Here is a 17,961-nt window from a genome sequence, read left to right as displayed (position 1 = left end):
CTCCTACACCGACACATTATTTTGGACATAATTAGTAGCCATAGTCTCTTTTTGCTTGATGTTAAAGACTCCTAAGGAATTGGCACGGGTCCTCAATTTTTCTATACATCATGTCTGAGATAGCACCTCAAAATTAGGAATTCAATGCCTTAAAAAAATTTAAAAAATCATTTTCGGAACATTTATCTCAGAGGCACCGTTTAGCTTGATTATAAATAAGTAACATAAAAGTGATTTATTTATTTTTATCATAGATCAATCTTCACTCTAAACCTATTTTAATAAAATCACACAAGTAAAACAAAATAATGCATTTGTATTTTTTTTTTAGAGTCCAACCAAGCCACTTTCAATTGATGAGACAGGCCTTTTCACAAAAATAGTTCTAAGTCCTTGCAATATTGGTTTGTGCTTTCATGAAGATTCCAATTTCCGTGACCAAACTCAACCACAGAGGCACATATTACATATATTATAAATAAAAGTGTTACCTAACTGCAAAATGCACATATATATGATGAAACAGAATCAAAGACAAAGCTACAAAATCAAAAATATATAGCATCACATGAATGAAAACGGTTGATAATATTACACCAGCAGCAAATTAATCAATACTAAGTGTAATTGGTATTTAATTTGTAACCTTTGCTGCTGGTTAATATTATCTACATGTTTCATTTATGTGCAAAAAATCCTGCAACTCGTGGTGTATTTATTGGTGTGTATTTCTTTGCTCTTATTTCATATTTTTTTTCATAAAGTGTAGATCTTGCTATTTTTCTTCTTAACTGTTTGAGCTTAATACTATCTTACTCTGCCGGCAGATGTATCTTTCTTCTAAAGACTTTAGATCCTGTTTTACTTGACATGTTTTTCCATTTCTTTTCTTCTTAAAAAGTTAGATAGACAAATATTGATGTATTTGGTTTCACATTTTGAAATAAATACATCTATTTTAGTTGATCCAACTTTTTTTTATAAGCCACAAACGGTAAATATGAATTAAAATCCAAAAGAAACTTACCAAAACAAGGAAAACTAGAGAGAAAAAGGTAGGGAAGGCAGAATAATTTTCCCCAAAACACGTTCATTATCCGAAAGAAAGGAACTTACCAAAGTACCAACACTGGGAGAGTGACAATTGAACGAAATTAAATGATAAAAGTGGATGAATATGACTAATTATCTAACAAGTTAACCAACTTGGGTTTAGTAGTGTTTGTTTGGGACCTTGGAATGTATTCTTCTCAAAGTCTCAAGTTTGATTCCCCTTGATGTTAATTTTGGTGGGCTAGTTCATACAGAATTTTAAAAAAATGTTTTAAATGAGATCTCTGCAAGCGAGCAGTTAAATTGGTCCACTCGGATTAATTGGTCCTTAGGTCGGATATCGAATTTAAAAAAAATATATATAAAAGATTACCACGCCAACTCAAACAAAGTTTGAGATTCAATTCGACACTCAAACAAAGTTTGAGAATCAATTGGAATAAAACAGTCTTGTTGAATATGTAGTTTGTGTTGTTGGAGTTTGTTTGAAGTCTCACATTGCTTAGGTTCCCGGGATGTGAAGTGTATAAATATGTGAGGGCAACCTAACCCTTTGAGCTAGCTTTTGGGATGAGATCCAAGCATATTTAACAAGTCTTTCATGAAGTCGTTAGAGAATAGAACAGTGGATTCTAAAAGAGAGATGGACATTCTTGCTGCACTGGATGAGTTGAAGTCGATGAAGTCTAGGCATGCAACTGTCAGTGTCGATGAAATGCTTGCTGCCTTGCAACGTAAGGCAGCAAACAAGGAGAAAAGACTCGAAAGAGAAGATGAAGAAGATGACGCACAGATAAAATCAATTTTCTCTAATAATTCAGAAGTTTCTATCCGCAGAATTCGTGATGAATGTATCGAAACTGAGGAGGATTTGCTTTGGCTTTCAAATGGACATTCGAAAGACCTTCGAGGAAACATTTTTCATAATACCAACATTACTCTTGATCAACAAAAATCTTTTATTAACAAACTCACCATAACATAAAAGACACATTTTTTTTGAAGCAAAAATTTTTTATTAACAAACTCACCATAACATAAGTCATTTTTTTTTACATAAGTTAGACACACATGCCCACTAGTAGTAAAAATAAAGAACATCGACATGTCAAAGTAATTTTTTTTTGGCTTGTGAAAAAAAGTATTTTTTTTTGTCTACGATGTCAAGTAATTAATTTAGTTCAAGTGGCTATTTTTTTTTTAAAAAAATAATTTCTCTTAAAATTTAAAACAAATCGTTTGTTTAATACCTTACCAAAAAATTTGTTTGTTTTCCTTCAAAATAAAAAAAAAAAAATTTGTTTGTTTAAAACCAAAAAAAATAATAATAATAATTGTTCACAATTTTTTTATTTATAATATACAATATATTCTTTTAAAACACACAATACTTTATTTCGATGAAGATAATTATTCCAAATATTTTTTAATTGTTATGAATAATATGTAATAAATGTCCATTATTGTGTAGGTTTTCTTGTCCCCTAATTGTGTCCTATAAATAAGACCCCTTTGTTACAATGTAAAGTACACCTTGAATAGAATAATACAATACTCTATTCCTTTCTCCCCTTCATCTCTTTTCTCCTCTATTCTTGTTATTCTTTCTAATGTTTAGAAATAGTTTATAACACGTTATCAGCACGATAGTCTCTCCTCTTTCATGAAAGGTATAGCAATCATGGGAAGTGACAATTTTATTTTATGTATGATTTTTATTCTATTTTTTATACCATATTTTTTTTTTCTTTTTTTATATTGATTTACAGCCTACGATCCAGAAGTATCGTGGTGAAATTTTTAAAATATGAATCCTGAAGATTCATAGTATGATGAAATTTTAAAATATGAATCCTGAAGATTCATAGATATAAGTAAAATGAACATCTGAAAGATTGGATAAATAACTGATTTGATATGTTATACAGTTCTTGAACAATTTAAAAATCAATTTGTATTTACCACGAATTCCTGAAGAATTCATTATGGATACATCTTTGAAGGATCGTACAATTAGATCTATTATATATATTCTTGAAGAACTTAAAAATTCAAATTTTGTTCTCCATGAAATCTTGATGAATTCAATTGTGACACATCCCTGAAGGATGTAGAAAATATTTGATAAGATCTATTATATATAGAGTTCTTGAAAAACTCATGAAGAATTCAATGTTATATGCATCTCTGAAGGATTGCATAAATAATTAATTTTACATTATAATGATGCTATATAGTTCTTGAAGAAATTCCTCTATATTATTCTTTATGAATTCCAGAAGAATTCAATATACATGTTATCCCTGAAGGATAGCTTTATCATTTTTAGTACCAATTTTATATTGCTATAATTCATGTGTATTGCTCATGATCTATACATGAGATGTTGTTGATAAATAATTTGAATTTAGTGTTTATCATATTGAAAGGTATAAACAAATCAAACATATAATCGTATGACTATTTATTTTTCATGTACGTTACCTATGAAATGACTATGTTGTTATGGTTTAGCATCATCATAAGCTATTATGGTTTTAACTTTCAAACTTCATGTACGTTACCTATAATTATTTTTCTTCAAGACCAATAATTTAATTCCTTTAAGAAATAATATAATAATAATAATATATTAATAGTTATATGTTGTAGCAATTCCTTTAAACAATTTCCTTATTAGTTTTGTCACCATCTAATGTATAAACATACTATAAGAAATTCTATTTAACTTTGTTAACTATGCTTATCTAATTTGCTTGATTTTATTATTTGATGATATTATCAATAAAAAATGAATGAAAATTTATTTTCAGAAATGAATGAACTCCGACCCACTGATGTTACTCCGTTCCCAGAAGTGAATGTAGCAACACATAATTACCATGGACAAAATTGTGGTCATAGTCGTGGTAATAGTCATGGCTGTGTTAATTTTAAAAGTTCGGCTTCTCACTAGAAGTGAAAAAAAATGACAAGAATAAAAAAAAAAAAGAGGCCGAAAAAGTGGGCAAATTAGCAAAACTAATGAAAATATATGTGATAGTTCCCGAAGAACTAAGAAGAAAAAGGGAAAACCTTAATATTGAAGTCTCTTTGAATGATTGCTCAAAGAATAAAATTTTCTTGAAGAAATTATGAAGATTATTGTGATCATTATATGAAGATCACTTGTGATATAGTTCTTGAAAAGCTAAAGCTTTAATATTAGCGCATCTTTGATGGATTGCTCAAAGAATATGGATTTTCTTAACCAATATTATGAAAGATTGTAAAATTGTGTTTTTCTCTAGCCATTCTAAATAGAGATTTGTTGTTGAGTTCCTGAAGAACTAATTATTTTTACAACATGATTAAAGTCCATATGATCTATTTGATCTTAGTATAAATTTGACCAAAATTAAAAGAACAATTATGTATGTGTCTTGAATATGCTCCTGAAGTAGCAAACTTATGAAAATAATTTCAAAAATATTTGGTTAATCATATTTTAGATTGGTACAATTTCAATAATTATCAATTGAAATGTGAAAGTTTTTACATGATAATTCGACTTTATTTCTCGATGTACAACTTAGTAAGATCTCTATCTATCTATTTTATATTTTACTATGAGGTAGACTATTATTATTCCCTATGAAATATATGCCTAAGAAAAAAGTTACATTTAGCTTTTTATACATTAAATTTTGAATTTATTTTATGGTGATTATGTTTTCTTAAGCTTTGAATACAATTATTTTTTTAATTACTTATAATTATAATTCGGTTACAGTTTGTAAATATAAACTGATATTAATTATTCCGGTTACATATTTAAATCAATTGATTGATTTTAATTTTAAAATATTTTAATTCTTACTATATTTCAATTTCTAATTCTACTGAAATCCACATAAATTTTTTTTTATTAAACTTTATTTTTACTCTTTTAATTCTCATACAAATAAATTATTACTATTTTTTATTGTGTTCCACCGAAAAGATTTTTTTTGTAGAAACATATTTGTTTAGCTTGAAAATATTCATAAATACTACTATTCATGAAAAATTAAATTTTATATTTGGTAGTACGAAAATTATTGAAGGCTCCAGAAGAGTCAATGCATTGTTATATCGAGAAACAAAGTTGCAATTTGCTAATGTATTTTATATTTTAAGTCTTAAAGAAATTTGTTACCAAAGAATATTCACATAAATGAATATCATATTGAAACAAGAAACGACGGAGATATTTTATCTCTATATTACGAGACATATTATCAACTTTTGTCTCTAGTTTGTGGTGTACTTATGATATTAGTGCAACTTAAGCACATGTTTAAGTAAACCAGAAGTTTACAATTTAAATCATATTAAGTTTGTAATTGGCAAGATCAGATGGGTCATCCCGAATCTATTATGATGTGAAATATAAAATAATTTTATATGAATTGAAGGGCCTGAAGTTTCTTCAATCTAATAATTTTTATGTGTTACTAGTTCCCGAAGAAAGTTGATAAATTAAGTAAATGAGCATCTTTTATTTTTTAGAATATATATAAGGTGATATTTGTAAATCAATATACCGATCATGTGGACCAATTAGATTTCTAAAATTTGAATTGATGATCAACCAAATGGTCACATGTATGTTTGTTATAAACTCACAACCAGAAGTTTGTGAAATTATTTTTAAGAGATCATTTTATATATATTATTCTAGAAAGTATTTGATAAATATCACATGTTAATTGAAATTTATACCGAACATCTTGTGAAATATGTTCATACAAACAAAAAAAAATAATGGACCTGAAGATCCATTCTAAGTTATAGTTGGGAACACTCAAACATGTATGTTGAGATATTGAATAGCATCATGCCAACAAATTATTATATACATAAGCTCTCCCCTAATTTATTTGAATTTTAGTTTATAAACCTAATTTCCCATATAAACATTTTTGGATGTGTTGGGTACGTCTCAATTGCTCCAATATAATGCATTTAAATGGGTAGTAAAAGAATATTGGGAAAATAATTTTTATATGAATCTCTAAAGTGAGCCAATAATTGGAGATTTTTCACAGCTCTATAGGCTGATTATCAATTGGTGAATTAGTTTTCCCAATATTAGGGGGAGATAATAAGCAGCTAAAAATATGAAGTAGAAGTTCAATTGAAATGTTTTGAAATAAATTAATAATTGTTATTTTGATCCTCTTAGAAATCAATATGAACCAGAAGTTCAAAAGATAACTCATTTGCAAAGTTTATGAAATCAAACAACAGCTGCTAATGCTCCAATAAAAATGAATGTCCCTGTTGGACAATCTAATATTGCAAATGATTCTTAACCACGCGTGAAGCATGGTAAGCAAATCGGTTCCAAAGATAAAAATCCTCAAATAAGAAAATGAGCTAAAAACAAAGATGACCCGAGTGAGGATATGAAAATAGTATTTGACATAATTAATTTTCCAGTTCCGGAAGAACTTATCAGGTACCTGTAATTTACAAAAATAAATAGATCTCAATAAATTATGTCATGAATGGAATACGATGAAACCGAGATAAAGTCAACGTTGACAATATTTTTGCACATAATAAAGCGCTATACATGTGATAAATGACAATGAGGATCATAAATCAAAGTCTATTAAGGATTATAGACAATAAAATGATTGACTAAATAGATAGACGCAATTGATACAAAATTAAACTAGCTTTGCAAAGCGAAATGTTTTTGGACCCGTAGTCCATTTCATCTACAGATGAAAATAATTCTATATGAATAAGTTTTCAAGAGAAAAATAATGGAAATAAAATATTTAGAGTTTGAGTTCTTATTCAAGTATATTGATAAATGTCTATCATTGATTTTCAAGAAGCATATTCACTTGAAGTGAATTCAAAAATTAATTAAGTTGAGTAGCATATGAAATACTCAATTCATGTGAAATATGTGTTTTAACGTATTTGACTGGCTCACTTGATAATGATGATCCCGGAAGGATTTAGTTATATTTGACAATGAATTTTTTTTATATCTGAGGCTTATATTGATGATAAAAATATCATTAAGACTCCTGAAGAGCTTATGAGATATTGTTATTTTTCTTACAAAATAAGTAATTGAAGAATGCTTCGTGAATCATGAACCTTATATAAAACATGATTCTATATGAAATTGTTGAAAGTTCATCAATAGTGAACTACTAATTGGTCCTGAAGTACCATATATCAAATGTTAATATATTTGTTGAGAAATATCATTTGCTATAAATATTATCAGAACTCCTGAAGAGCTTCTGAAATTTGTAGATTAAAGAAATATGTTGGATGCGCAAAGTTTATTTGGAATCGCAAATTTATAATAAAATTATATAGCAAAAGTATTAAAACAGTTTGACATGGACAAATCTGTTGTGTACTAAAATGGTTGCGATGTCATTTGATCTGAGCAAAGATAGTGTAATGCATTAAGAAAAATGATGAACAATTTGAATTGGTCCTGAAGTATCATATCTTAATTCAATTAAGGACACTGATATATTTTATTATATATAGTTATACATGTCGTGGTATTTTATTCAACTAACACAGATATTGGAACAAAGTCAAGCATAATATTTATACCTTAAAGAAACATCAATATCATTCAATTATGTGAAGTTTTCAGTACTACATCAAGCAAGTTGAGAAGGCATTTTTGTCGAGGTCTGTAATTCAACACATACAAGAAACTTGTTGTTTTTATTACAAAAGGGTGGTTCATGCAACAATTCAATATGAAGATAATATCGGACACACTGCTAATTTGGAGAAGAACATAATAAAGAAGATATGACAGATCTTTCTACAAGTCAACTTCAAGTAAAACTTTTGATCAACTAGTACTGAAGATTATTTGGTTTTTCATCTCTATATAATTGTCTTTATGAGGGGGAGACACAAATATGCACTGCACTCTTTTTCCCTTCACCATGGTTTTATCCCACTGGGTTTTCCTGGTAAGGTTTTTAATGAGGCAGTCCACACACAAATGATGATGTACACTTTTTCCTTCACTAGGTTTTTTTTTAGAGAAAGAGTATCCTTCATGGACATTCAAGGGGGAGTGTTATGAATAATATGTAATGAATGTCCATTATTGTGTAGGTTTTCTTGTCCCCTAATTGTGTCCTATAAATAAGACCCCTTTATTACAATGTAAAGTACACCTTGAATAGAATAATACAATACTCTATTCATTTCTCCCCTTCATCTCTTTTCTCCTCTATTCTTGTTATTCTTTCTAATGTTTAGAAATAGTTTATAACATTAATTTTTTTTTTGACAAAATCTTTTAATTTTTGTATAAATTTAAATTTCTCAGTTCAATCATGAGCTCCATTCTAAACAAAATAAAAAATTAAAAATTTGATTTTTAATTTTATTATATTATAAAAAAAGGGTGGATTCTAGGATGAGGGCTCTATCAAGTCCCTCATCGGTGTACCACTTAATTTCACCGTTGGATTAAATTAATCTACTTCATCTAATATTTCATCACCACATTAGATCTAGTTTCTTCCTCATAGTGTTTGGCAGTTCTCTCACCGGAAGTTTTTGTGTTTTCTCTCTGTCAACCGCCCGCATATAATCTACTATAGGTTTAGAATTGAAATTTATTTTATCATCGAAACATAGTCCAGAAAAATTGATCAGCAAAAAAGACATCAACCACCCATTTTGAAAATTAATTAAATCTTGCATTAAAGAAACGAAGAACAAAAAAATTGATAGAACAATAACGGTGGCAAGCTTCAGAAAGGTATACAATGAAATATGGATAACATTATTGATTATGCTTCACACTTAAAGCAATTGTAGTAAGTTGAGAAGCATCATTATTAAGAATATAAACTAGGAACTTCTTTTGTTTGACAGTTCTTTTAATTAAATTAAATACAGACAATAGAAAGGAAAAAGAACAAAGAGAGGAAAAAAAGTGCAGGCCATGGAAAGAGATTGATCAGATCTACAAGGAAGAGAGAAAGAAATTGGATCTGGTGTGGTAATGAAATATTAGATCAAGTAGGTTAATTTAATCCAACGGTGATATTAAGTGGTACACCGGTGAGGGACTTGATAGAGCCCTCACCTTAGAATCCACCTAAAAAAAGAGAATAAAAAAATATTTGTTTTTTATTTTGTTTGGTTGCTTGTTGCGAAATTAAAGGATTTGAATCCGTATTTGATGACTGCTACTACTTTATATAAACCCTTTAAACCCTATTGTTTGTCTCATTGCTTCTATTGTTTTGCCGAACCTTTCTCTTCAAGGTTTAATTCTCTCCTTTTTCGTTTCCAAGTCTATTGTTTTCTTCACATCGTTACTGTTAGTTATCGCCGATTCTTATGTTTTTCCCACCAACACTATTTTATTATGATAATCATGATGAGTTTTACGTGCCTGTTTAATCCTAATTTTGAATCCATATACTATGAACATAATAGCTTATGTTTTTTGAATCCCTAGTTTTGTTTGTTATTGCTTTTTGTGTATGATATTTTCATAAGATTTTTTCTGTTGTCACACTTGATGCATATAATATAAACAGAGTAGTCATAATAGACATGTGAATATATAGATGTTATCGCTTTGAATTGTGTACATGCATATGTTTTTTTTCGGGTTTTCGGATTATGGTCTTCTTGCTTGATCCCGACTTATATTGAATCGTTGATGTTGTGGTGGATTGTGTATTTGTTTTATACTTGTCAAAAGTTATTTTGTTATTTATTTTGTTGTTAAATACTGAGGTTTATTTTAATTATGTATGGCAGATCTTTTGTGATTTTAAGCGTAAGGAGTAATGGGTAAGGAAAAGGTTCATATTAACATTGTGGTGATTGGCCATGTCGATTCTGGGAAATCAACTACAACTGGTCACTTGATCTACAAGCTTGGTGGCATTGACAAGCGTGTGATTGAGAGGTTTGAAAAAGAAGCTGCTGAGATGAACAAGCGTTCATTCAAGTATGCTTGGGTTCTTGACAAGCTTAAGGCCGAGCGTGAAAGAGGTATCACAATTGACATTGCATTGTGGAAGTTTGAGACAACTAAGTACTACTGCACTGTCATTGATGCCCCCGGACACAGGGATTTCATTAAGAACATGATTACTGGTACATCCCAAGCTGATTGTGCTGTTCTCATCATTGATTCCACTACTGGTGGTTTTGAAGCTGGTATTTCTAAAGACGGACAGACCCGTGAACATGCTCTCCTTGCTTTCACTCTTGGTGTCAAGCAAATGATCTGCTGCTGCAACAAGGTATTTAATGTTAACTTATGATGCAAATTTGATTGTTTTTACTTTTTATAATTAACTTAATGATGCAAGTACTAATTTTTTGATCTATCTTGAATAGATGGATGCCACTACACCCAAGTACTCTAAGGGTAGGTATGATGAAATTGTGAAGGAAGTTTCATCCTATTTGAAGAAGGTTGGCTATAACCCAGATAAAATTCCATTTGTTCCCATCTCTGGTTTTGAGGGAGACAACATGATTGAGCGCTCTACCAATCTTGACTGGTACAAAGGTCCAACCCTTCTTGAGGCCCTTGACCAAATCAATGAGCCTAAGAGGCCATCAGACAAGCCCCTCCGATTACCACTTCAGGATGTCTACAAGATTGGAGGAATTGGAACTGTGCCTGTCGGACGTGTTGAGACTGGTTTCTTGAAACCTGGAATGGTGGTGACTTTTGCACCAACTGGACTGACTACTGAAGTCAAGTCCGTAGAGATGCACCATGAAGCTCTCCAAGAGGCCCTACCCGGTGACAATGTGGGATTCAATGTTAAGAATGTTGCTGTTAAGGATCTTAAGCGTGGTTATGTTGCCTCAAACTCCAAGGATAACCCGGCAAAGGAGGCTGCTAACTTTACCTCTCAAGTGATCATCATGAATCACCCTGGCCAGATTGGAAATGGTTATGCCCCTGTTCTTGACTGCCACACCTCCCACATTGCTGTCAAGTTTGCTGAGCTTGTTACCAAGATCGATAGGCGTTCTGGTAAGGAAATTGAGAAGGAGCCCAAATTCTTGAAGAATGGTGATGCTGGTATCATTAAGATGATTCCCACCAAGCCCATGGTTGCTGAGACTTTCTCTGAATATCCTCCACTCGGCCGTTTTGCTGTCAGAGACATGCGTCAAACTGTGGCTGTTGGAGTCATCAAGGCTGTGGAGAAGAAGGAACCCAGCGGAGGACCCAAGCCCAAGAAGAAGTGAACCATGCTGGATCATTTATGAAGGGAAGGGGCGTCTATTTATCATGAATTGTCAAGTCTGCACCATCATCTCGTAGCTTTTGTTCCCAGAACTGGGTTCTTGATCGACGGTGGCAGGATTACTTGATTTTTTTTATTTTTTTTTTAGTGTCTGGTGTGAACAATTTAATTTGCACGTCGTAGTAGTAGTTCTATTTTTTCATTCGGTTAACTTGTTTTTTTTTGCTTAATTGTCAAGTCTGCACCATCATCTCTTTTGTTCCCAGAACTGGGTTCTAGATCGACAGTGGCAGGATTACTTGATTTTTTTTTTTTTTTTTTAGTGTCTGGTGTGAACAATTTAATTTTGTAAGCAGCATGTTTCTGCTGAATTTCTCCTTTAATATCAACTCTTTTTATTTGTGTTTATTCCTTGTGTGTTAAAAGTTTTTTATCTTAGCCGTCAGTTGGTAGGCCGCATGACTTTTAACCATGTGGTTGTGGGTTCGATTCCCACAGACGAATGTTAAGTTTGAAACATATTTTAAGCCAGTCACACTTTGTGAGAGAAGGCATTTATCCTCTTTTAATTTTTTGCCACCATATTAATGTAAACGTATGTGTGGTGTTTATGTGGTGTAATTTCATGACGCTGGATTGGATTATCTGTTGCACTTGTTCTCTGAAGTTTGTTTCGCCACCATATTATTGTTGCCGAGAATGTCAGGAACGTTTTCTAATCTCATTATTTAGACAGTACGCGTACCGTGTGCTATTCATTTATCACTTACATAATGCTGCAATCATTTGCGAAATTTATAGATATATGTATGTACTCTCTATCTCTGAACTTCTTCCCCTTCTAAAAATTCTGTTCTTGGTCTGAGTCTTCCTTTCATATGAGAGTTACATTGACTTCATCTTACATACATTTGTAGGAATTGAATTCAGAAAATATAATATCATTAAGATTTTAGTTTTTAATTTTCATTTGTAGGAATTGAATTCTAAATTTCAACACAATGAATACTTTCATTACAATTTGGAAGCAAGAAAGACCTTTCATTACATAGCGCATATTTGAAATATAAATTAATCAGAAACAAGATAGCTAGACACAGCAATAACACAGTTACATCTCAACTACAGCAACAATCATCTAATAACTTGTTAAGCAAGTATCAATCCCACTTTATAATAGCATGCAAGAGAATTTCAGCAGGAAAATTTAATAAATGAATCAAAAATCTATCATACAAGCAATTATATTGGTTTCCCTATTCCCTGATCTATTTCTAAACTTATAAGTTTTAACCCAAAAAAGTACTGTATCAAGAATGTCACAAATGATAAGCTAATTTCACTATGACTTAAAGATTCATTTAATGTGTTACTATGGAGTTTGATTTCACCGACTTCACCGACAAGAACAAATAGAAACTAAAGATATATGTTGTCTTGTAACTTATAGCTGTTGGTAGCTGCATGGACATTTGATGTGTTGGCGCGCGAGTTAAAACAAAACAAATAAATAAGTAAAAATAAGGTATAAGTTCTACCTTGTAAGGACTTTCTTCTCCCAAATAATGGTCGGAGAAAAAATGTTGAACTCAAGAGAAGCTAGTTTGACTTTGGCTCCGGTGTCTAGAGCAGGTTTCATCTCCGACAGAATCTCCATAATGGTCGCCTCAATATCCTTAATCTCCTTCTCAAATACGCCTTTAATCATTTCCGAGTTTTGAAGATACTCTGCTAAGGCTTCATCAGATCCCTCCTCCACAGAACAATTCAACTGTATCTTCCTTACTTGGAGCTCTCCGAGCATTTTTTCTTTCTCCTCTTTGATAGATTTCAGATGATCGTTGAATATTTCTTTCATTTTTTTCTCATTCGCCTCGAGTTCCTCAGCATACGTCTCATTGCCACGTACTAATGCTTCCATTTTATTCAACCATGCAGCTCCCACAAAATAGCCTTTGAGTTCTCGAATCAAAAACGAAAAAATGTCCACATGTTTCTCGACCATCGAAAGAGGAGTATTCTGACTTAGTTTCTCTAGAAATTGATTAAGATATCCAAATGCTAAAAATTGAGGAATATTATCAAAATATCTTGACGCGATATCAGGCCGAACACGAACACACTTGTCGTCATAGTCAGTGGAGATAAACTTGACAATAATGTCAACTTGTTTTGGAGTGAAAGGGTGGTCATATTCTTCATTTATGCTTTGGAGTTCGCAGTAGATAATGTCTGCAGCTGCATTGTGGCTACTACTAGTCGCCATTGAATTCAGAACAAGGAATGCCGGTGCAGCGAGGGAGATATGGTGGTCAGGTTATTTCTTCTCTTTTTAGACAGTGGTTAGGGTTTTTCTTGGTGATCATTAATTGTATGTTGCTTGGGGCCCAAATGAAGGAGAACGCTAACTTTACACATTATGTATGTTGCTTGCAGCTCAAGAGTGTTAGACAAAATAATAAGGAAGAACGCAATTAACATTCCAAAAATGTTGGGGGTGGTTAAGTTGGATGATCAATCACCCACCTGTCTAATTGTCATTCCTAAACTGGCTAAAGCAAATATATTTATTGACTGAGTGAAATTCATCACAGAAAAATTGCTAGAATCAACCGGACAAATTTACTAGGCAAATTGTAACTTGCAATTTAAATAAAAGTTTGCACAATTGACAATTTCTTTATATTGAAATTAAAAAACATCTCTGCGCGCAGGGATACCTTTGGTTTAAAAAAAAAACGCTGATTTGTTAAGCGGAACTTAGGCGTTGATAATTGATAAGCTAATTTTTAGCTGATAGATGAAAAATTAGTAGAATAAAATTAAAGTATTTGGTAAATTTAGCTGTTGTAAGTATAAAATGACATAAAATACATAATTATTTTTTGTTGGTGAGTAGTTGTTCATGTAAAAAAATTAAGAAATTAAAATAATAAGGTTAAAATTGGAATGAAAGATAAAATGTTATAAACTAAAAACTCAAACGCTACTTGAAATAGAATCTAAAAAGAACTACGTATAAACTAGTGATAAAATAAAAGCTTGTTACAGCAACTATAATTTAATGAGACAAATTTATAAGCTAATATAATAAACTATAGAATAATTTATTTGTGTTAAAAGCTTATTCAACGACTATATAAATCCAATTGCTATCATTTTTGAGAGGTCGTTATTATTAGACTTAGAGAGAGAGATAGAGAATCAGAACAGGGAAAAATTTGGGAAACCAATTTCAACCACCAATCTCATCTCTTTTCATCATGATTTGAAAAACTACCATGGAAATGGGTAGTTAAACTCTTCTTGGTGGGATTAGGGGTAATCGATCAAACTCTTAGATAGGAATGTACATGGTTTGGATCAACCCGTTCAACCCACTCGGTCCAACCAACTCAACCAACAAACATCGGGTTGAATTGGGTAACTGGATAAAGGAATGACTCTTGGTGAGCCAATGAGCTCAATCAAGCTAGAGAACTTCCTGAACCAAATAGTGTAACGGCGGAACTTATTGCTATAATCTATGATGATCTTATTAAATAGGCCGTGGCATATCGACAAATGTCATTATTGTTACGCCGACCACTATGCCGAGTCTCCCCAAAGAAAGTCTATAAATCTCTTATACACTGCATCACAAATAGATCTACGAAGATAAATTGATTGCATGACATATAAGTCAGGAAAGCTTGAATAATTGATTTAACCAGTGAGTTTATCGGCGAAAGAGAATATTGTTTCCGATTTTCAGTTACTCAGCCTCTTATTATAAACTGGAAAATAAACCAAAGCATATGTTCACTATCCAAAAGAAACTTGATAAAGCACTCAAGTATTGCTATACAAAAATAAACCAAAGCATATGTCACTATCCAAAAGAAACTTGATAAAGCACTCAAGTATGGCTATACAAAAATAAACCAAAGCATGTTCACTATCCAAAAGAAACTTATCAAAGTACTAACACTGAGAATGAGAATTGAACAAAAATAAACGATGAAAGTGGAAGATTATCGAGTGCTAACTATCTGACATTCATTCTAATTCAACTTTTTCTGCTTCCTTTACATGTTCTTCTTATATTCTAACCACCTAGACACCTTGCCAAAAGTGGCTTCCTTTACTTGTGCTGTCATAAGAGGATTGGCTTCCTTTATTTGGGCATAAGTATTCAAGCTTGTCATCGATGTATCTGCCAAATAAAATATATTAAAACTTACAAACTTCAGAAAATAATTGGTTTTTTAATTTGCAGTGTGTAGGAAATGAATTCTAAACTTCGACACAGTGAATACTTAGCAGAAGTAATTTTTAGGAGGGATGCAAAATCCATTACAATTTGCAAGCAAGAAAGATCTTCCATTACATGGAGCACATATATTAGTTCAAACTCCATTGCTTCCTTTTAACAAACATAAAATTTAAGCAGAGGCCAGGACAAAATATAAAACTTCATGTACCTATGAACCACGGACACTCCTTGGATTAGGCGTGTCCGAAACTTCATTGCTTCCTTTTAACAAACATAAAATTTAAGCAGAGGCCAGAGACAAAATGTAAAACTTCATGTACCTATATGAACCACGGACACTCCTCGGATTAGAGGTGTCCCGGTGTCGGACACACCAACACTTATGATTACATTGAATTATGCATTTTCTTATATTATTAACGGTGTCGTCAGTGTCTGTGTCATGTCCGGTCCGTGATTCATAGTCATGTACACTAGCAGTAATAAACTAAATTTGCCTAGCAATTTCAGTGACTATATATGTGTTAATTATTTTATATGTGTTAATTATTGCATATATGTGTTAATTATTTTATTAGGTCCCGAATCCTACAACATATAAACCAGCATCAGTGCAGGCTAGAGCATTCAACATCATCACGAATAAGAATTACAAATGATAAGCTAATTTCACTATCACTTAAAGATTCATTCAATGTGTTACTATAGTATTTTATTCTACCAACAAAAACTAATAAAACAAATGTATAGATTGTTCTGCAAGTAACTATACTATGATTCGAATCCGCAATTTCTAACCACTGGACTATTTGATAAAAAATAAAATAAAGGCATAGATTCTACATACCTTTTGTTCGATTTCTCCCGAATAATCGTCGGAGCAAAAAGGTGGAACTCAAGATCATCTAGTTTGTATTTAGCATCAAACTCTAGAGCCGGTTTCATCTCCAACTGAACCTCCCTCATCATAGCCTGAACATCCTCCATCTCCTTCTCGAAGAAGCACTTAATCACATCGGAGTAAACAAGATACTCGATCAAAGCATCATCAGACATCTCCTCCTCCGATTCCAAAGGACAATTCGACAAAGCATTCGCTACTTGAAGCTCCACAAGACACTGTTTCTTTTCATCTTCAATACTTTTCAACCGATCCTGAAAAATTTCCTTAACAAACTCCTCAGTAGCTTCAACTTCCTTAAAAAAATTCTCATTCTCAAGCAGAAAACTCTCCAATTCAATTAACCATAAAGCTCCATCAAAATATCCTTTAAGTTCACGAATCAAGAAAGCGAACGATTCAACATGATTTTCAAGAATCGTAGTAGGTGAATTCTGAACTAATTTCTCAAGCAATTCGTTAAGATAACCGTACGCTACGAATCGAGGAACATGATCGTAAACATGCTTAGCAGCGATATCGGCACGAATTCGAAGGCGACGATCGCTGTAATCAGTGGCGATGAATTTGATGATTCTGTCGACTTGTTCTTGAGTGAAAGGATTGTCGTATTCATCGTTGATGCTTTGGAGATCGCGGAGGATGAACAGTTCAAGTTCGTTGCGGTAAAGCGGTGTAGTAGCCATTGTTGAATCCTTGAAACAGAGGAGCGAGAAAACAGAGAGAGAGAGAGAGAGTTAGTTAGTTAGGGTTTTTGTTGCTTGGTGCGGAAATGACGGAAACGGTTATGCATTTTTGTATCCGATCAATGTAAATTCTGTTGCGATCTTTTTCTATGACTCAATTCAGCCTCTCACAATCTTTTGTTTCAGTTTTTTTCTTTTTTTTTTAAATAATATTTTTCTTTTGTTTCAGTTTAGCTTAGATGTTAAGTGCTTAGATGTTAAGTTAGTCAAAAAACAAAAACACTGACATTAGAAAAAATGTTGATAAATATTTTACTTTTTTGACTTATTTATGGCATTTTCTGTTTTTTTTTCTTTTTTTAAATTACTTTTATAAATATTTTTTTTGTTTGAATAATTTCTCATAAAATTATTTTGAGTATTTTATTATTTTGCTACAAGTTTTTTTTTTGTTTATTTTGCTACAAGTTTTTAAAAATAAATTTTTTAAAATGTATTTATGAAAGATTAGTTTCCTTCAAAAAATTTAGCCAATTACTTTAAATGAAATTTCTCGTCTCCACGTACTGACAAAGCTTAGTCATGACTCATGAGATCTTTTGCTTAAGAATTAAGATATTTACTGGCTCATCTTAGACCAAAGTAATTTTTATTTTATTTTTTTGAAGGAAAGACCAAAGTAATATGTTGTTTTGTGATGGATTTGTAAACTACCAATTATTAGAGCTGTAAAAAGGGCCTTAAGGGGCCGGCCCTTTAAGGGGCGGACTCACTTATTCCTGATTATTAATTTTATTT

At 31.7% G+C, this 17,961-nt stretch overlaps 2 protein-coding genes across 2 annotated transcripts; one reads left to right on the top strand and one right to left on the bottom strand.

Annotated features, from left to right (window-relative positions):
• Nucleotides 1-9,290: 9,290 nt before the first annotated feature.
• LOC123918648 (elongation factor 1-alpha-like) lies at nt 9,291-11,729 on the top strand. Its single transcript, XM_045970734.1, has 3 exons — nt 9,291-9,360; nt 9,865-10,355; nt 10,453-11,729. Exons 2-3 carry the CDS (start codon nt 9,894-9,896, stop codon nt 11,320-11,322), a joined length of 1,332 nt encoding a protein of 443 aa, XP_045826690.1. The 5' UTR covers nt 9,291-9,360; nt 9,865-9,893; the 3' UTR covers nt 11,323-11,729.
• Nucleotides 11,730-15,189: 3,460 nt separating this feature from the next.
• On the bottom strand, nt 15,190-17,444 carry LOC123918638. The gene is made up of 2 exons (XM_045970722.1): nt 16,424-17,444; nt 15,190-15,516 (listed from the first exon to the last, which is right to left on the bottom strand). The coding sequence occupies exons 1-2, from the start codon at nt 17,161-17,163 to the stop codon at nt 15,417-15,419; spliced, it is 840 nt and encodes a 279-aa protein (XP_045826678.1). The 5' UTR covers nt 17,164-17,444; the 3' UTR covers nt 15,190-15,416.
• Nucleotides 17,445-17,961: the final 517 nt, after the last annotated feature.

The sequence above is a fragment of the Trifolium pratense genome, linkage group LG1 (genome assembly GCF_020283565.1).
Source record: "Trifolium pratense cultivar HEN17-A07 linkage group LG1, ARS_RC_1.1, whole genome shotgun sequence".
NCBI lineage: Eukaryota > Viridiplantae > Streptophyta > Magnoliopsida > Fabales > Fabaceae > Trifolium > Trifolium pratense.
Note: the sequence above shows the minus strand (reverse complement) of the source record. Positions and strands in the feature narration are given on the sequence as shown.

Excerpts from the sequence above, each read along its gene's own strand:
- LOC123918648 (XM_045970734.1), top strand. The coding sequence starts at position 9,894 with ATGGGTAAGGAAAAGGTTCATATTAACATTGTGGTGATTGGCCATGTC. Across the intron at positions 10,356-10,452 it reads TGATCTGCTGCTGCAACAAG|ATGGATGCCACTACACCCAA; the intron begins GTATTTAATGTT and ends TATCTTGAATAG.
- LOC123918638 (XM_045970722.1), bottom strand. The coding sequence starts at position 17,163 with ATGGCTACTACACCGCTTTACCGCAACGAACTTGAACTGTTCATCCTC. Across the intron at positions 15,517-16,423 it reads CGGGAGAAATCGAACAAAAG|ATACATCGATGACAAGCTTG; the intron begins GTATGTAGAATC and ends TTTATTTGGCAG.